At 43.7% G+C, this 20509-nt stretch overlaps 1 protein-coding gene across 2 annotated transcripts in view; it reads left to right on the forward strand.

The window, feature by feature from the left end:
* The window catches only part of fgfr2 (fibroblast growth factor receptor 2), a 39391-nt gene extending 19428 nt beyond the window's left edge, over positions 1-19963 (forward strand). Inside the window, exons 7-18 of one of the 2 annotated variants that reach the window (XM_063490988.1) lie at positions 2654-2844; positions 3127-3265; positions 5836-6029; positions 7571-7710; positions 9755-9876; positions 10707-10817; positions 11469-11659; positions 12306-12428; positions 13517-13587; positions 16012-16149; positions 16685-16790; positions 18187-19963. In XM_063490988.1, the coding sequence (XP_063347058.1) occupies positions 2654-2844; positions 3127-3265; positions 5836-6029; positions 7571-7710; positions 9755-9876; positions 10707-10817; positions 11469-11659; positions 12306-12428; positions 13517-13587; positions 16012-16149; positions 16685-16790; positions 18187-18351 (1691 nt within the window). In that variant the 3' untranslated portion in view covers positions 18352-19963. Of the gene's footprint in view, positions 1-2653; positions 2845-3126; positions 3266-3947; positions 4093-5835; positions 6030-7570; positions 7711-9754; positions 9877-10706; positions 10818-11468; positions 11660-12305; positions 12429-13516; positions 13588-16011; positions 16150-16684; positions 16791-18186 lie in introns of both variants that reach the window. The other variant, XM_063490987.1, reaches the window with a different exon arrangement.
* The last annotated feature ends 546 nt before the right edge of the window (positions 19964-20509 follow it).

Here is a 20509-nt window from a genome sequence, read left to right on the forward strand (position 1 = left end):
TCAGAATTTATCTGACATAGTAATTCTTCTACAGCCTAGTCAGTAAACCACAAATAATCAGAATGGACATGAAGCTGCAGCTGCTTGTTTCACTGAAGAAAATTGAGGGTACTGCACTCATGCATTTGTAGTTTATGGTTCTAGCTCTGTCACTAATCTTTAGCAGTCATGCTGTAATTGCATGCTCTTTTTATTAGTGCCTCCATGGTAATGATGAGTATTATTTTCACTGTATCAGATTTAGATCGAATACCTGAGGGTTTTAGCACAAAAGTGAACATACAGGCACACAAACACGTGGAGGTCGACACACGGGCGCAAATGCTCCCCAACTAAGGCCCCCTGCTCTGCTTCGCTCTGCACTTAGCTCAAGCTCTCCTTCAGACTGCATATTTCTGTTTTTGTTCTGTTTTATTGCAGAGCAGTAAACCCCCTCCATGTCTGGCTCCACAGCCACTGCCCCCTGCAACCTCTTGCTTCATTTTACTCCATTATAGCTGGTTGGACAGAATGGGGAAAGGGGGAGAAAGAGAGAGAGAAAAGGAAGGGAAGCAGGGACAGAAAATGCTGCTCTTATCTGTCTTTTTTTTGTCCAAATGACCTGCATGATCAGCTATTAAAGCCAAAAGCAGCCAGTTTGCTCTGGTTCAAGCTGGGCTCTGGAGAAAAGGCTGCAAAGTGACAGCCATGGCAAGTGGAGAAATGAGTTAAAAGAGATCGGGGTGGCTATGTGACATTTTGTGGGTAGCCCTGTGTCATCCTGTGCTGTGTTTTCCTAACCCCCTCCCTGACCTTCAGGTCACTGTGTGCCAAGCCACCCAGTACCCAAAGTTCATCAGACTTGAACAGGACACGATGGAATGCCATCTCCTTGTTGTGACCCTGGTAACAACAACACATTAAAAATTAATGTGGGGTTTGCTCCTTCGTTTGTTTTGATGCAGAGAAACCTTAACTTTGGCCTATTTTTCTGTTGCCTTCATTGCTTACTGGAATTTTTTTCCAAATATGTCTTCTGCTTCCTTCCTTTAAGTTCTCATACAAGTTCGATGGGGAAACTTCTAGACCCATAACCACGCGTTACACACTTTCCCATCCCTTGTGTTCATTTACTGGAGACTTGACCATAACTACTACCTCCTTAACTCTCACCCTAACCTTATTCTAAACTTAAACTGATCTTTCATGCTAAATCTTTATGATTTATGCTATGGGAACTTCCCAAAGCCAAATCTTCTCCATGTGACAGCATGAACAGACTTGTGTCCTCACAACATCAGATCTAAGAGTTTGCACACACACACACACATATGTGATATTCCTTTTTCTAATTTAAGAAAGAAAAGCTCCACAGCCTTTTATTGTTTGCGGGTTTCTCCCAAATCATTACGTGGCCTATTTTTCTCACACCACCACATATTCTGTCATTTAGTCTAAGTAGTCAGCTATGCAGCTCTAAATGCTCCAGCCAGATTTGGCACAGCTATAACAAAGTTTCAAGTTCATTTAAAAAAAAAAAGAAAAAGAAAAGAAAAAGTCCTTTGACTTGCCAACATGTTTCTCTGCGTGTGATTGTTTCACATTTTGAAATGGTTTTAAAGTTCTTTAAAAAGAAAATTGCCTCGTAAAATGCTGTTCGGTATGTTTTACAAAGAGAGGACGAAATTCAAGTCGATCACCTCTCCCTGTTTTGTAAAGATCGAGAGGGTGCGGAGGCTCGTGAAGTATGGGAGAGGAGAGAAAATGGGGGCAAATAAAGAGAGACAATAAACAAGACGTGCTCTAGGAATGTGCAGAGGGGAGGAGGGAGGAATAAGGGGTGGGATTGATCTGATCTGACAGATGTCAAAAAGGTGGAGCGTGGAGACAAATGCAGACATATGGAAGAAGTCTCTACCTCTTAGGTTCTGCACTATCCATCTGTCGATCCCTCGTCTTTCCTTCACTCACCCTGCTAATTATTCCCCCCCCCCCCTTCTCTCTAATTCCCAGCCTCCACGCTCTGACCATCCCCCGTGACGAACCCCGACACGTATACATACACGGGCACAAACGTATTCACTCCAGTTACCTTCAGGCTTTGTTTTGGAAAGGCGCTGCGGCGCCCCGGGCTTGGTGATGTCACTTTGTGCGTGTGTGAGAGTTTAGTTGCTGTCAGTGTGGGGGTTGGTGGGCTCCTCATAGTGGTGGTGTTTGAAAGGGGGCATTGTTCCACAGGTCTCGCTCTGTTTGGATTCGCAGGGCAAATGTTTGCTTGTAAAAGAATGCAGATAAGTCGAGATGTGAGGGCGCTATGAAGGTATTCCGCTTTCCGAGACGGGCACATAGTTTAGGTTAACCCCCAATGTGCGCCTCGATTTATAAAAGTCCTCCTCTACCTGATTTCTGTTTACTGTTTAGAGCTAGATACTCCTCTTTGTTTTGTTTGTAGCTTTCAAGAGCTTCTTAGATTTAAAAAAAAAAAAAAAAAAAGGCAGCACATCGTGATCACCATGATTATACCTGCCTGGGCTGCTCGGAAAAACCATTCACACTCACAGTGCATAAAGCACAAATCAACGTTCACATTCTTAAACATCAGATTTAACTACGAGATTCTTAAAGGGAAGTGGCAGGCATTTAGACACGTTCTAATTTTCTTCTCTCTCAACAGAGCGGTCTCCTCATCGGCCTATTCTTCAGGCCGGCCTCCCGGCCAACACCACTGTCCACGTAGGAGAGGATGCCCGTTTCGTTTGCAAGGTCTACAGTGATGCCCAACCTCACATCCAGTGGCTAAAACATATCAGTCAGAACGGCAGCCGCTACGGCATAGATGGACACCCCTATGTCAGAGTGTTAAAGGTACGTCGCCTCATTTCCCCTTTTAGATTTTATTTCTGCGTAAAGAAAAATCCTTCCCTCCGTTGTGGTGTTCTGCCAAGTACTCCAGGTGAATGTCAGCAGTCATATAAGGAACTAACACCCCTTTTCCCCTGATGAAGTGCCAGGTTTTATCCGTGGGGATTCCTGCTTTCTCCTCTCTCCTGCAGATCCATATGCAGTAGCTGTAGTCGTGATGTTTGACTAATTCTGCTCATTCATTTGATGTGCGTGTCTAAGAATGTGTGTGTATGTGGATTGCAGCGTTCAGGCATTAACAGCTCAGACGTGGAAGTGCTCACACTCACCAACGTGACAGAAGAAGATGCTGGAGAATATACCTGTAAAGCCTCCAATTATATAGGCGAGGTCAGCCAGTCGGGCTGGCTGACTGTCATCACAGGTAACCTATGAGACCTGACTCACCTACACTCCCTCCCTACCTTCCGGTGTGGTTTCATAGGCTTCGATCCTGACTTGCTGTGCTGTGGTGGTCCTGCTGGTGGTCCCTTGGTGGTCCTGGTATCACAGTCCGTTTTCCCCCTTTATGTTGCGCCCTTATGTTTTAGCTGTTCCCCCACCCCCCGTCATTGGCTGGGAATGGTGAGACCATGGAAGCACTGGACGAGCCCGCACACCTAGACATCAAAATTGACACAGCTAGCATCTTTTCTCTGTGCGAGCTGTGTCAAGGTGATGTATGGTGTTGCAGTGTTCTCCATGCTCGCTCTGTGTTGTGCATGTATCTAATGTGTGGTTTAGACTTGCCTTTTCTTAGCAGGTTCTGTGGGTGATGGGAACCTTTCGGGTATTTGTTTCTGGTGCACTTGTTCTGTTTTCCTCATGTATTTGGTGGCATATTGGGTTCCATCTGTGTCCCCTTCTCCTCTCCAGCCCCGAGTGTTCCCAACATCCTTTCCTCTAGATGGAACTGCAACGATGGATACTATCCAGCTCCTCTGATTTCTCTTTTGGTGCTGTGGGGTCTCATTTTTTTCTCTTTCTCTCTCTGTCCTTTTTTCTCTCTTTGACTCTTCTACTTTCACCTTCCCTCTTTTCCTCCTCTTCTTCTCCTCCTCTTCCAGACTGCAGGTGTTAACACCACAGATAAGGAGATAGAAGTTCTCTACTTGCCCAATGTAACATTTGAAGATGCTGGGGAGTATACGTGCTTGGCGGGTAATTCTATTGGGATCTCCTATCACACTGCTTGGTTGACGGTGCTTCCAGGTATATACACCCATGTACTGTCTTGTGTTTCTCTTTTCCCTCTCTCATTCTTCTCCAAAATGATTGGATTGTGTCATTTCAATTATCTCTCTGGAAGGCAAATCCTCCCTCTGGAGTCTGATTCACACGACTCAAATAGTAGATTATGGCTAGGAGCCAGCGCGGCCATCATCCAAGACAATGCACTGCAAAAAGCAGGGAGAGCTTGTATTCTATAATATGATATGGACTGGTGAGCTGCTGAATGCTCACAGCAGATGACAGGGTGGTTTGGTGTGCTCCAGCAACAGTTCAAGTATCTGTAGACTCCAAAACGTGGGGAAGGTTTGCCTTTCTTCTGTCGCTCTTGTTTGTCTCCTGCTTCTTGGGGAAAGTCTTTGAGCGCCACAGAATTTGCATTTTTTTCCCCCCTTATGTCTAAAACTGTACTTTACCCCCTTCTGGCTTTGATAATTGGAATCTTTTAAAAACCCTTATTTCTCCCTGAAATAAAGGTTGAAAGTTAAAGCTCAACACTCGCTTCACGTTGGCTTGACTTTCTCAATTATCAGAGCCAAAGCTCTCAACTTCTGCACAGTGAATGTCTTATGCTTGTGTACGAATGTCTGCTTGTGTGCGTCGTCATTTATCAATGTTCTTTTTTTTTTTTTTCTTTTTTTTAATCCTCTATTTTTGTCCGTTGCTGAATGTCTGTGCTGTAATTACACATACCAAAGGATGAGAAATGTAAAACGTAGTGTTAGCGTCGGCACGAGTTCGTTCCAGGCTAAACGGTTGATTATTCATGCTCAAGTTCCTTTCAAAAAGTACAGTGGGCATTAAATGTGACTGAGAGTAGCTGGCTGTCGGCAGCCCTCAACAGACAGCCAGTATTAAACCATCATTAAGGCTGTAATAAGATAATAGTTTTGTTTTGTCTGTAAACAATACCGCATAATGATCACAAGCAGGCTATTTCCTCTGGGAGTAATATGCAATATTTATTACACTCAATGTGCTCTATCTGCACGGCTGGCGCCTTTAAGGCTGTAACTCCTCTGTGTGTGAGTGTGTGTGTGTGCGCTGTGGTTTTTGGACCAGCAGATACAAAGTAGGCAGAAGAAAGGTTCCTACATGTACAGTAGCTTCACCTCCAGCTGGCTGAAAGGCAGTTTGGTTGGCTGTACTGTACAAAAGCCTTGTTTGTGGTCTGGAGGCTATGCATTATGGAACAGTCTGTTTCTATAGTGCACATACACACACTCAAATATAAACTAAGACCATTTCTGACAGGAAGTTCAGGCGATACACAACCACATAGGACAGCGCTCTCCCTTTTGCAATCTGAAGTGAAGCGTGCATTGTTCCACCGTTTGTGGGTGTGGGTTTGTGCTCGCGTGTCTCCAACATTAGCACAGAATGCAGACAGATGCAGGCCTGGTTAGACTGGCTGAGTCAAGATTTAATTGTCTGTTTAGACTGTTAAGCCCTGTACCAGGTTTCTAGACTTTTTTTGTTTTTTAACTAGGAATGCTGGGAAAAATAGAGAGGAGATGCAACAAAATAATTTTTGTTTAGATTGTCCGTTGATGGTGATTACATTTATACATGAGTCACCTCCAGAGCATCTGTCTCTGTGTTTGTCTGTCTGATACCTGTGTTTGTCTGTGCAAATGGAGAACACGTATGTGAGCAATCCTAGAGAGTGTTCCTTTAACCTTCTTCGCCTGACCTCACCCTCGCTGCCATTTCTGTTTTCCTCAGCCCTTGAGAAAACTCCCGAGTCCATTTCCCCAGACTACGTGGAGATCGCAATATACTGCGCGGGCGTCTTCCTCATTGCCTGCATGGTGGGCATTGTGGTGGTGTGCCGCATGAGGAACACTGCAAAGAAGCCCGACTTTGGTGGCCAGCCAGCGGTTCACAAACTGACCAAGCAGATCCCCCTGCGCCGCCAGGTAACAGAAAGTAGATAAAGAGTTCTAAAGGCATCTTACACCTCTAGAGGAGAATAACACACACTACATACATGCTGAAAAAACAAAACATAATAACAGACAGTCTAGATGATATAGTTGTTTTAACTGGGGGTATCAAACTTATCTTACAGGCCAGTTTAATCTCCAGTGGGTTGGATATGCACAACCAGTGCATAATAATCTATTAAATAAACTTTTAATTACTGGTTCTTTTACAAATCAGACTATAATAATGCACTTTTTTTCACATTCAGTCACTTTTACTGCATTACAAAGAATCACTCATGCTGCAAGTCAAGCAAATGTGTCAGCATGGCTCATTGCGTTGACCACCTTTCTTTGGTGTGGTCCAGCAGGCCATGGGTCATTTCTTTGTCAGTAAGAACGCCATAAAACTAATGAGGACTCCAACCTCTGGCTTGCATAAACTTAACCTTGCAACACACAATGCTTCTCCACTAAAATAAATAAATAAGCAGTAAAAAGTCCCCAAATTTGGGACCCATTCTTTGCAGTTTTACACTTCCAGTCCAAGGGGCCAAATGGGATCGTTTTTGTCAGCTGCACCTTTGACAACCCCTGATATAGCATAATGCTGAAAAAATAAAAGTTGCATAGCAAATAATGAGAGGTGAGGGGAAAAAAACATTGTGGCACAATCTGAGCTACATAGTTTTCTCTCCTATCTTTATGTCCTACAAAGAGGTGAAATGAAGGTGTTGCCACAATTTAAACAAACAAACAAAAAAACATGCTATTTTTTTTTGTATTTTTATGATAACCATTTCTTTTGAAAGACCAAAGTAAGGCCATGTCGTATAAAGAGCAACAGAGCTCGCAAAGACTGGAGATCAAAACTGATTACTGCATTTTTTTTCTCTCTCACATGCCTCTCAGGGCTTTCATACATGGTTGATACACTTGTAAATAACACAAAGATTACAACACAGAATGGACTGATGTGGTATCTTAAAGAATCTACTTCCAGACCTCATTTAGGTGGCGTGCATTTTTGTACAAGTTAGCACTGCTGCCTGAAACTGCAGCCACAGTTTTTCTTTTTTTCCCCTTTTCTTTTTTCCCCCTGTGTATGAGCCACAGTTTTCCCTCAAAGGAAAACCAAAAGGTACAAAAAGTGTTGGATTACATTCTGCAGAGAGACTGATTCCTGTGTCAAGGTAAGGTTAGGCTGGAGGGAGGAGAGATGAGCCCTGGAGACGGTGGCGAAGCTGAGCATTTAACACATATTTATCAAAATTACTGTTGCTGCTCAATTAATCATCATTGAAATGTAATCTCCGGCTCTGGGAAAGACTTTATCGTAATACCAAAGCCTTAAATGTGGAATTCCCAAATATACTACTTGTGCTGACACGCCAGAGTTCCCAGCAATGTTGTTATTTTGTAAATAAAGTAGTCAGTCGTACATGCCTCAATTACTCCTCTAGTGATGCCTCGGAGCTCTAACTGATCTGTGAATCCAGACCGCGGTGATCAGCCAATCCCCTTTCATCCTGCAGGTCTCAGCAGACTCGAGTTCTTCCATGAACTCTAGCACTCCTCTGGTGCGCATCACGACACGGCGGAGCTCTGCACACGATGAGCCAATCCCAGAGTACGACCTTCCTGAGGATCCGCGGTGGGAGTTTCCTAGAGACAGGTGAGAAATATCCTTCCTTTTCCTGTCACAGCCATTATCCTTCCTACTTCCTGGTGTTTTTGTACCCCGAAGAAAGGAAAACCATAACTGATTATTTTTTCCCTCAGAAACGAATTTGAGATTAGGCTCGTGTCAGTGATTTATGAAAACGTTTCGAATTGAAGAACCCAAATTACTCCCTGTTCTTATTTGCATGTCTCACCACTTTACAAAATGCCAAATAGATAATTATGTAAATCAAATTCAGCTCCCGCATAAACCAAAAAACACCTGAAAATGCTGATCTGCTACCCAGTGCCGCTTTCTTTTGAAAGGGGGTATTCAGAATAACACTAAGGATTCAGAGCCTGTGTGCAGTAACTGTTTGATGGTATGCATAATACTTTTTTGGGCCATCTTTGAGCCTCTATTTGATTTGATCTCACCTGCTAAATGATCAGATTAATCATTTTTATAGGTGAAGAGTGCAGACTTTAATGACTAACTGTTGAAGCACAGTTGTGGTAACTGAGATAAAGGGCTGCTGGCTCATCTGTTGGTGCTTTAGTAAAATGACCTGAACTTGGCACGCTGCACACCGCCTCATCATTACAACGACTGCTACGTCACACTCTCGCTCACCCGTAGTGACACACACACATGCTTCTGTTGGGAAGGAGTGAAGCTGTGCTAATTAGTGGTTAGCATTCACAGCTTTCATCTGCATGTTTGGGCTAGGAGTGTTTGCTCGGTTTCATACCAGAGGAATTAGCACCGCTGAGGTTTCGGTTAGTCACAGTAACTGCAGCCAGTGATAAGCTTTAGGGTGGATTTAAAAGGACAGCAAAGGTTACAGCAGTTTAACGCTGTCTTGAGGCCTTGCGTTTTGAAATGAAAAATGAAAATCCGAAGCTGTTAGCCTGAAAGGAGGCCTGTCTTTTGTTAAAATGAGTTGTTAAAAAAACAGAACTTGGATCATAAATAAAAATTTTAGCACCAGTCATCAGTGGGGAAAAAAACATTTCTGATGTCATATTAGACTCTGTGAGTGTGTGCTGCTGAATGGCCTTCTGCTGAGAAGGTTTGCTTTTTAAATAGATGAAGCAACCATAGGAGTTGTTTTGTCTGGGTTGAATAAATGCATGCCTCTGTTTGAGTCTTTATTCCTTGCTTGCCATCCTACCGCCCGAGGGATCACGTTGGGCTTGCAGAAGGCTTAGGAATGCTAACGTTTGCAGTTTGTGTGCAGGAAAAATAACATTGATTATGTGTGGCTGGAAAGACAGACTGGTTGTCATTGAGTGTGGACAGACAGAGGATTGTGTTACTACATAAGGGCCACAGGCTTTTTTCATGTCCCAGTTTGAATATTTACATAGCCTGGACACTGAGCCTTAAGGTAAGGGCCTCTACTGTCAATCAAATAACAGACAGGAGGCTACACTACCAGCTCATTGGTCTGATTGGTGCTGCAGCTCTGATGCAAAGCTATGAAAGAGCCTCTGTAAGAATGTCTCCCCCTGATTGATAAATCAGTGCAATAGAGTTTGGACTTTAAATTTAACACCAGATTTTAAAACATGCACCTGTAAGGCAAAATAAAGGAAGAATTCCATCCTTCTCAGGCCAATGTTTTAAGGCTAAAGTAGGCTCTGTGTAATGACTTGAAAAGAGTGTATATTGAAACATGCCAAGAGAGGGTAAACAGTTTAGAAATTAGTGCTCTCCCTGACTTTATCAGACGATTATCGTAGCCACGTTTGCCTTCCTACCTACTGCCCTGGCAGAGGCTGCGGTCGCTGTGCCAATAAAACACTCACACAGACACAATCTGATTTAAACGTAGCAGTCTAGAGAAAAAAAAAAACAAAACCGATAGGGTGAGGTTGACAAGCTGGTTCTATGCCAGGTTTCATTAACTCTCTCTCCCACACTCTAACCTGTTTACTTCAGCACTGTGGGTGAGTCAGTGCACACAAATCAGCCTCATGCATTTGTCTACCTTTCTGCAGCTAATCAGCTTCCTGTCTATTTTTCCTTCTTGCTTCTCCTTCTGTGGCTGCAGGTTGACCCTGGGCAAACCCCTTGGTGAGGGCTGTTTTGGCCAAGTCGTAATGGCAGAGGCCCTGGGCATCGATAAGGACAAACCCAAGGAGGCTGTAACTGTTGCAGTCAAGATGCTGAAAGGTAAGTGAGTCTCAGTAGCGTTGTGTGTCAGACCGCGGGGATAAGATGTACACTTACTTCATTGTGTCTTCTGGGCAAGGTGAGAACATTTTATAGGTGATTTATGCTCCAGTGAGGGTTCACTAAAGGTGCGTGGTGGAGCCTGGGGCTGTCGTTATTATTCGTTATTGGTGGTTGCTGAGTGACAGCTAGAGGGATGCAGGTTGGGAAGGTAAGGGTTAGGGTGCGGTCACATACCTGACCCCAGAGCAGCAGCTGGCTGGAGCTCAGTCAGCACCCACACAAAGAAGTAAGTCACACTAGCAGCACTGCTGAGATTAATGAAAGCAGGAGGAGGGGGCACTGGGTTGGTTTGAGGTTGCGGGGTACGGTGAGATCAGACATGGCAGCAGGCTACTGGGCTGACCTCGACAGTATACGCCTGCTTTTTAAAAATGACTCCAGATACGGTAATGGTGCAGTGGAATGCAGGCAATGCCAGTCTGGCTATTGGGATATCTCTACTTGCTCAATCAGTTCCATGACAAAAGGAGCCTGTGCAGCAGATAATGAATCCAGATTGAACGTCTTTAATTCCTTCTCCTCTCTTGCCCTAGTGCTGAAAGGATGCCTCTGTAGTCATTGTGGGGAGCTTCCCTCGCTGCTGTAACTCGAGCCGACATTGTCTGTCATCCGCACTTAATCAGACGCACCTACAAAACAGGGTGCTGTCTAGAGGGACAGCTCCTTAGTCCTGAGCCAAAGGGTTAAAGGGGCGTTTGGAATATGGGGTGTGTGTTTTTCAGACCTTCTCTTGGCAACCTTTAATATGTGACTTCTTCTGCCATTAGATGACGCCACCGAGAAAGACCTGTCTGACCTGGTGTCAGAGATGGAGATGATGAAGATGATCGGCAAACATAAGAACATCATTAACCTTTTAGGGGCCTGTACACAAGATGGTGAGTGCGTTGATTGTGAGAATCAGTATGCATGCATATGCAGATGAGTTTACTGATTTTCTGTACAATGCCATAAAGTTTGCCACAGGACCCTTTAGTGTCCTTAAGCACACTTGTTGAGTCCCCATGAAAACAATACTAAAATCCCACTGGCTTACTCTGCTTAGTTAGTCTCAGGGGACAATGTTAAATTCTTTGAGGTTTCCAGTATAGCTGTCACTAAAAAAGATGATAAAAAGCTACATTGTCATCACATGACAGTCAATGGTTTGCTCTTCAGTGAACGTAGTCCCTTTCTGTGCACACGGGCTGTTTAGCTGCATGCAAAGCAACAGGAATCGTCTATTCATATGCAGATTTGTGTTTGGAGCAATTACTGTGAAAAAGAAAAGAAGAAAAAGAATTGGCTATTCTGAGTTTTGGAAATGCACATAACTGTTGAAATGCAGCTCTGGACAGACTGGCTGCTTTAATGCCATTTCTCACACAGCCCTTCTCAACTGTTTTTGAGCAGAAATTTCCATGAAGCAAGCGGTGGTTTTATGATCTGAATGTTCTGTTTTTCATTAAAATTCACTCTGAATTTTGTCACTTTGTGTCAAAGGGAATAATTCAAGTTCAAACACTTATTTGGCTCCGTCTCCTGTGCAGGCCCCCTCTATGTCATAGTTGAGTACGCCTCCAAAGGTAACCTCAGGGAGTACCTCCGAGCCCGCCGGCCACCCGGCATGGAATACTCCTACGACATCGCCCGTGTCTCAGACGAACAGCTCACGTTCAAAGATCTGGTCTCCTGCACTTATCAGGTGGCGCGGGGCATGGAGTACCTAGCATCGCAGAAGGTAAGGAGAGGACACGCACAGACACAGACAATGCCCTGTTCTCATATCGATCGCACGCTTGCTGGTTGCCAAAACAGATCTCGGTGCCAGCACAGAGAGGGTTTGATGTGCTGTATCCACAAAGGTTTTACGTAGAAGCTTGTATGTGCTTCACTGTGGGAATTCTGTCTCCTAAAAACACAACTCTTACCCCGCCTCTCTGCCCAAATCCCTACATTGTCTCTCATTCCACCACAAAAGCCCCTCTGTGTAGAAGAATTGTGAAGTTTTCACAATAGGGGTGCAGCCATGTTGGCCGAAAGCAGCATTACGCTCCCTCTAACTGTTGGAATGTGACAGAGCGCGCTGCCTCACACGCACGCACATGCTAAAGTGCATATGTACAACCATACATGTGTCAAGGTATGCGAGGAATCTTTACTGATCCAGGCTTGTTGAAGACTGTGTAGTCGATGTGGCGTCGTGTTATTCAGTCCAGCACTCCCTTTGTGCAGGAGATTTCTGGATGATTTCATGCACCACAGACACTTTAACACCATCCCAAATAAAGTATGCACCTGTTTCCAAGTTGATTTATTTACAGAATGAGGTAATTGTCTTATTCCTGTTTTCTCCCTCCCCCCTCATTTCTCAATCCACATCTCAGTGTATACACAGAGACCTGGCAGCGAGGAACGTCCTGGTCACAGAGAGCAACATCATGAAGATCGCTGACTTCGGCCTGGCCAGGGATGTCCACAACATCGACTACTATAAAAAGACGACCAATGTAAGTACTCTGCGTGTCAGCGGATGCTTTTTGGAGAGCTTCAGCGGGGGATGAGTCCACCCTCCTCTCTTTTTGCTCCAGTTCCTTCCCTTCCCTCATCTTTCTGTTTCACTCTGTTTCCTCCGCTGGTGTCTTGGCAAAAGCTGCAGGTTCCCAGGCGGCCTGTGAATCTAGTGCTTCTGGAGACTCTGCCTGTTTACCCCTCAGTCTCTTGTTCTTTTGGTTTCATCGACACTTATACAATTAGCCCAGAAAAGAGACCGAGCGAGAGGGGAGGGAGCAGCAGCTTAGCCGTAATTGACATCTCCATAGCGGCCCAGTGGTGTCTTTCTTTCCCACCGCAGAACGTTGTTGCCTGCACATCCTCATTTCATATGCATGATTGCCTTTTCATCGCATGCACAATCACGCTGAGAACTAGCTGACAACAACAACAACAATATTCGATGATGTTGACAGTGACGAAGATTAGGGCAAGCAAATGCGACAATGATTGAAACGGGACCAATAAAGACAGAGGCATCATTGTAGTGCTGCATTTTTTTAATATTTCTGTTAATCTTCATTGGTCTGACAGGAATGGGACACTTTACATCAGCCTTTTATTGAATTGCTTGATAATTCTTTATGGAATGAATGAAAACCTACAGTAAATTCAGATTTTGTGTATTTAACTTGCTGCCCACCACAGCATCTGTAACTAAAGAATACCTATTTAGTGTCTGAATGATTATATATACTCACCAAGGTCGCCTTGTCAGCTACGCTTAGCTTCCCGGCAAGTGTTTCAATGCTACAGAGATAAACTCTTCTTTATCTGTGACCCTGTTTATCAGCTCTATTGCCCTAACAATGTAAACGTTCCTCAGGGAAATCCATTCCCCCCTAGACAGTCGCTCCTCTAGTGCCTTATTCCCTTGACTACTTCCACATATCAGCTTTTCCAGGAGTAATGAGATCTCCTGGTCATGAGGGATTTGAATTTCTTGCTGATGAAGCAAGAAATTTAGAGCTCGGCAGTCTTTTAAGGGGTACATTTTATTTGACCTCTCACCTGAGTGTGTGTGTGTATGTGTGTCTGTCCTCAGGGTCGTCTCCCGGTGAAGTGGATGGCTCCAGAGGCACTCTTCGACCGAGTCTACACACACCAGAGTGATGTGTAAGTATATAACAAAGTGTTTCTGTGTCCCACCACTGTAAATAATCCAAAATCCATTTACTCACATCAGTGGTACATTAAGCCTTATCATAAAGTAAAAGATGCTGTCACAGCTATTTTCTATAGCCTGCAGTCAGAGTGATTGTTTTTCATGGGGTACAGGAACAGAGGGTAGGTGATGGTTTGGGTTTTTTTTGGTGCAGTGTTGGTGAGTGTTAGGTTGAGGGGGATGACTGGCTGTAGGGGGCCAGTAGTGGCCAGTCTGTGGCAAAAGTGAGGATTTCACGCTAGACTTGGAGCCAATGCCGTGTTACTAATCTGGCCGGCTTCAAAGGGCCTAGAAGGAACCCAGAGCCCACCAGCACCTCCTCTTTTCCCTCTCTGATTCACCCCTGCTCCTCCGGCCCTGCTCGGAAGTTTCCCCTCTTGTTTGGGCCCCCCACGCACCTCTAAACGCAACAATGCTGCAGCCTCCCCGTGCAGGCCTCATCCTCCCTGCATCTAGCCTCTTTTAACCCCCTGCCATCCCCTCTTCACTCTCCTCTCCTTATTCAGCAACACTTTGAACATGTGGATCATCATTTTGGAGCAGTTCCATGATCAAAATACCCCCCCCTTTCCCCTACTGTTCTTATTTTCATTCATCTGGTATGTGAATTGCTGACCCGTCTCTGTCTCTCTCTCTTTTTAAGATCAAGAGTACTCATTCTAAAAACAGAACAAAGGGAGAGCGTCCCTCTCTTTTTGGTGTTTGAGTCTTATGCGTTCTGACAGCATTGTTTGAAGCTTCTGCTCCAGACACTGGCGGCAGAAAGTGTATGTGGCAATTAGATAAATGCCTTGCATGCTGACCCCTGGGAAGGGAGGCTTTATATGTGTGTGTGTGTTTCAGTCATACAGCAGTAGCACACTAAATATAGCACTTATCTGTCTAAGCCCTTTGATAGAGAATTTCTTTCCTGTCCGTGCCTCTGTGTACTTGTTTGTGCACATAAGGATGTGTAAGTACACATGATGCCCTTCGTGCTCCACAGCAGCAATCAATAACCCTAGGAAGTACAAGGGGGAGGAGCTGAATGGGGGGTGGGGTGCAGTCATGAAGTGGCCACTGCAGTTCTGCTTATTAGCTCACCGCTAATTACGATTCATCACTCACTTTTAGTAATTGGCTTTTTCTCAGAGGTGCAGTTGGAGCGGCGCTTACGCTGGTCACCAGAATGACAAGCGATCCATACGTGACATCAGATTAAATGAATACATGAATTCCAATTGAACTCGTGTGCTGTTGTTTTGACAAATGGGGACTTTACAGTCCAGCTTTCAGGGCCTCGAGTATTCACATTTGCATACGAATCGCATATTCATATATTTTCTGGTTTTTGCGTTGCATTCTGTCATCAGAAATTTCAACAATAGAGAACAAAAAAAGCCAACTGAATGTTTATTGACTGGTTGTTTTTTAAGTATAGATTCTGCATCTAGTTGGCTGGAGTACATACAGATCCACCTGGCCGCATTCCAGGTCAGGTAAATTGACCCCAAGCGTGTTGCTTTGTTTGGTACGTCATGGCTGACTGCAAGTAGACACAAACTTGCTCTCCCCAACAAGCGCTGAGCGATGGTTACAATCTCAGAAAGGAGAAATGAGTGTGTCAACAAGTGCAGTGATAGAGCAGAGAAGAAACCTGGCTGGCTGGTTGTGTAAACAGATGGAAGATCCTGATAAATGCCCAACCTGCCTCTCTGTGCATACTTGCCTAGTTAGACCACTAACACAGATTGTGGTTGCCTGAATGCATGTGCACACACTGCGTTTTGTCAAATGTGTCTGCACGTTACAATAGCTGCAGCCATTGGGTGAACATGAATCGAGCGTGCTGTCATTGCTCGAATGATTCATTTGAAACGCTCGGTACACGATGATGACATCAGCAGCATGAAAGTCGATGATGTTTAACAACCGGATGCTGCAATGAGGAAGTAGTTAAAAATTAATAGTCACCAGCCATCTCTGGAGTTCTTTTGTCTTTTCTGGCTCTTTTGTCAATAGTGGGTGGTCCAGTGTTTGTTTTGGCGTGGTGCGATCAGACAATGCGAGTCTGTGCAACTGGCCAGCCGGGCACAAAAGCCATCATTGAGATCGGGGCCAGAGTAGCACTGGCAGTGCGTTTGAACCACGAGTCATTGGACAACAGAAAGAGGGCATTGACACCACGGCTGTCACACTGTTGTCATTTTCTAACCCATAGCCAAGTAAATGTTATGTATTTATGTCCTTAGGCTGATTAGCAGCCTAAGGACATTTGTACTGGCTTGCAAATTCTGGAACACTATTTACACAGATATATATTTCCTACTCTAGTCATTCTTAAACACCCTGGTTAGTATGTTAATGTGTATATATGTTCATTCTTGTGTTACCAGCTGGTCATTTGGGGTGCTGATGTGGGAGATCTTCACCCTAGGGGGCTCACCCTACCCTGGCATCCCCGTTGAGGAGCTCTTCAAGTTGCTTAAAGAGGGCCATCGCATGGACAAGCCCGGAAACTGCACCAACGAGCTGTAGGTTTAGTTTTTTTTTCTGCGAAAAGCACATATTCTCTAACTGAGCTGCTACCAAAATAAACATCACGTCGTGCATCGAGACTGAATGCCAGCCCAGTCTCCCATCAGATCCATGACTACGCGGCTCTGTGTCCACTCAGTCGGGCTTCTGCACAGCTGTGCCTGTCTGCTATCAGTGTCCTCATTCACAATGAGACCTCTGCAGTCAGCAGACAATGGCACAGTTTCTGCGGCGGTGCCACAGCGAGAGGGCTGATGGTGGAGTAGTAGAGGCGGATAAAGAGAGAGTACACATTATAGTATTAAAATAAATCCAAAACACTGAGAGGCATGTTTCTAATCAACAGCAGAGATTCACAATGTGGAAAAAAAAAATAATGTCAGAGTCTGCAGTTTTTTTTTTTTTTTTCTTTGATAATGGAGAAATCTCAGTGAGCAGCTTACTGTATACTTCCCTAAACAATTTGTTGTTCTTCCCTTCATCCCCAGAGTTTTTCTTTTAATAAATTGACCATAATTATCTCTTTCTCAGGTACATGATGATGAAAGATTGCTGGCATGCCATCTCATCCCAGAGACCCACCTTCAAGCAGCTAGTAGAGGATCTGGATCGCATCCTAACCCTGAGCACCAATGAGGTGAGCGCAGCCTTGTCTTCTTGATTTCTGGGTGGTCAGAATTCACACTACATAAACCTTCCTGGCAAATGGGAGTTGAGCATTCCATAGCAATAAAATAATAATATGATACACAAGCTTCTCCATCCAAACCAAATTACGCTCTTGCCAATGTATGCATGGGTCAGAAAGATGTTGCATAAGGATTTTTGTGCATTAGCCGCGACATTATTGAAATAAGGCCTAAATAGTGACCGAAAAAAAGGGGCCAGATGATTTGATCCAGGCCTAACATAGTTGCTACGGCCAAGTAAAGTTGCCCAATCATCAAATCCATACTTTGCTCCTTATGACGGCCCACAATTTTTTCCATTCCCCTTCCTGTCTCGTGTGATATCCGAGTGCCGACCTGAAAAGAGGCCGTCGATGGAAAGCTGTCAGGACTCGTCTTCTCTGGAGCTCGAGCTTCAGGAATTTATGCCAGCAAAGCCCCACTTTGAGTTTGAACTTTTGAAATGTAATAAAGCGCCTTTTTCTTGCTTTTTTTCCCCTCTCCATCCTTTCCCTTTTACCCCAAACCGCTGGCAGATGTGGAGATCTTTAGTAATATGAGCCTTTTCGTGTTGAGCTGGGAAAATGGAAGCCAGTGCTCATTTTCTACAAAACCCCAAGAACTCTTCCTCCTCACAACTTGTCCCAATAACAGCCATGAAAGACTGGGAGGAAAAAAAAGGGGGGGAAGAAGGCTGCCTCGGCCGACAGAAAAGACCAAAACAACTTCCCAATGCTGGCTAAAGTCAAAAATTAATAACAGCTTTCCATCTTATTTCGTTTTCATTTAGCTGTGCTCTGCCAGTTTCTTTATTTTTTCCAACAATCTTGTAGTACTTATGTGTGGCGCTTCAGTGTCAGATATCAGATCTGTTTGGAGTGAAGTGAGATTGAGGTTTATGCCACATCCCTACCCAAGTTTCCTTCTCTAAATGTATCCTCTTGTCCCCAAATCCTATCCATCTCAAACCACTCTGTAGTGGACAGAAAATGCGCCCAGGTCGGCCCTGCTAGCTTCAACCTCAGCTGGGTCAGCCAGCAGTCCAACGTTCACTTTATTACCTATTATTCCTGCAAATATTTTCATACAGTATCCAGTTTAAGATTGCATTTTTTTTCTGTTTCATTTCATAAGTCCTCCCAGGGTTTGGATAAATACCATAATAAAGGTGATACTCTTCTACTCCACTGCTCTCCCCCTGCTCTGGAAAGTCCCTAATCCCGTCGACTAGATTTCAGCACGAAATTTGCGTTTTTGTGTTTGTTCTAGGTCTTCTTCCTCTTACGTCTTCGAAACGTCCCTTCCCTTTTGTCTGCGTGTAAACGATCTCACCCAACCCTCCCTTTCCTCTCTCTGTGTCTGCAGGAGTATCTGGACCTGTGCGCCCCAACAGAGCAGTATTCCCCCAGCTTCCCCGACACTCGGAGCTCCTGCTCCTCCGGCGACGACTCCGTGTTTTCCCACGACCCATTACCGGACGAGCCCTGCCTCCCCAAGTACCAGCACATCAACGGGAATGTCAAAACATGAGCCCTCATCCACCCTCGTCCACCTAGTTTGACCTACCCTAATCCTACCTGTTGGAGTCTTAAAACACGCTCCAAATTTCCTTCACCCGCCCTCCCCATCACCTCCCGTGGCTCCCGGTGGACTAATGGGCCCAGACAGGACTGTGTGGTGGCAGCGCTGCTGTCACACTCTCATACTGCCATACGCTCACACTTTATATATAAATATAGGACATGCTCACATGAGGTCTTAAAGGAGAGGATAGGGACCTTAAAGAAGCCTTTTTGTACTGACTGAATGAAGTGATGTTCCCAAGGGACACTTCTCCTCTTCCTCTCTTGATATAAACAGAGATTTTTCATTTTGGTTCTCATGTTTATACCCAGAGTGTTTTTTTTCTCCTTTTTTGCAATCAACAATGTTTGGTGGTCCAATTCCAGTGGCTGGCATCCCAAGACTGTTGTGTACTCCTGGAAGAATGTATGGGTTCATGTGAACTTGTGGAAAAAACAAGGGACCAGAAGAGGACGGCAAATAGGAAATGGACTAAGAGACAGAGCTGCGACTAACAAAACAGAAGAATAGGTGGAGAGCAAATATTAAAAAAAGCAAAACTTCTCCTGTTTATTTTGTAATATTAATGCATTTCTTTTTCAGTTTTATTGATAAACCTTCCCAACTATCCTGGAGGAAAAAAATACACAGTATAATGTATAGTGCTGGGTATATTTGTAAATATATTCAAATATGTATAAAAATATATTATATATTTACAATGAATTATTTTTTGTATGGACTTGGATATAACCCCCACCCTCACCCCGACCACCCCCACCATGAGTTGAAAGCAGGTGTTCTAACAGGTTATGTGTTCTATGTTTCTCGCCCCACACACACACACACACGGATACACACAAACACCTGTCTCACACTCACCCAGTAACACAGTCGAGTATTGGCTTTCAGGGACCGAGGTAGCATGTTAATTTATTGACTTATGTTCTGTTTTTTTTCCTTTCCTTTTTTTTTTTTTTTTTTTTTTTTTTTTTTTAATGAATCAAAAAATATAAAAAATAATATGGAAGAAATTATGACATTAATGATGCTGATAATACATAAATAATCCATTAAAAATGTATGGTAATTTAAAATGATCTTTCAACAGTAACAGGAAAAAAACTATTTTTAGTGGGTTTGAAAGATCCAGGTTTTGTAAGTTTTATATATGAATGTGAATATTAAGTTAAATTTTTCGAAAAACTGTACATTTTATAGTCAGCTAATCCCTTTCTTATGTAGATCTTAATGGCATTTCTATCCAGTCGTTCTTAGCAAGCTTTAGGAAATAAGATTACTGGATATTTATATATGATTGAAATACATAAGAATTTGGAAACGCATACCAGCAGTCTGCTCCCTCAGTTTGACTAGATATAGGTTTTAAATTTCCGTGACAGAATTGAAAGCTGAAAAACAAAGTGTTAAATCATTAAAGTGGTTTATTTTATTTTATTTTTTATTTTTTTTGTTTTTGTTTTTTTCTTTTTTTTTTCTTTCTTTTTTTTTTTTTACTGGACCAACTTTAAGATGTTGTTTTGCAAGTGTTTATGCCACATTTGCGAAATAAATGATGGAAAAAAAGATATCACGTCCCAATGTTTGGCTTTTTAAAATGTTTTCAGTGTGAAGTTGATTAGTTTTGCAGCAAGTGGCACTTTGTTTGGTTTTCCTAACACTGCACATTGTGTTGTACAGCTGCAGTCTCCTCTGACCTAAATATCTTTTCGCTTTGTATCTGATAAGGGCAGAGTTGATTTAGCTGTTACTACTGGTATGCTTGGATTCTTTGCTTACTATGTAAAGAGAGGAATTTGTTACTCTGTCAGCCATTAAATCGCACAAACTGCACAAATGTACAGGGGCTCTATGAACAGGCAGATGACGTTTTTCTGTTTCATTTCTGATAGAAGCTGTCCAGATGCAAAACCCCTGAGCTCATCACAAACTCGGAGTAAACCTGATCAAATTAGATACTGGATTTGTGCCAGTGGTTATACCAGCAGTTTTGTTAATGAATAGGGGACTCCTCATTCTCTTGATAGCTTTCCTCTGCGTCTCTATCCGTCTGACTCTGATCAGCCGAAGAGTCTGTTAGCCTTCTAATGTTCTGATTAGCTAA

Source organism: Pelmatolapia mariae, linkage group LG13 (assembly GCF_036321145.2).
Source record: "Pelmatolapia mariae isolate MD_Pm_ZW linkage group LG13, Pm_UMD_F_2, whole genome shotgun sequence".
In the NCBI taxonomy this organism is placed as follows: Eukaryota; Metazoa; Chordata; class Actinopteri; order Cichliformes; family Cichlidae; genus Pelmatolapia; species Pelmatolapia mariae.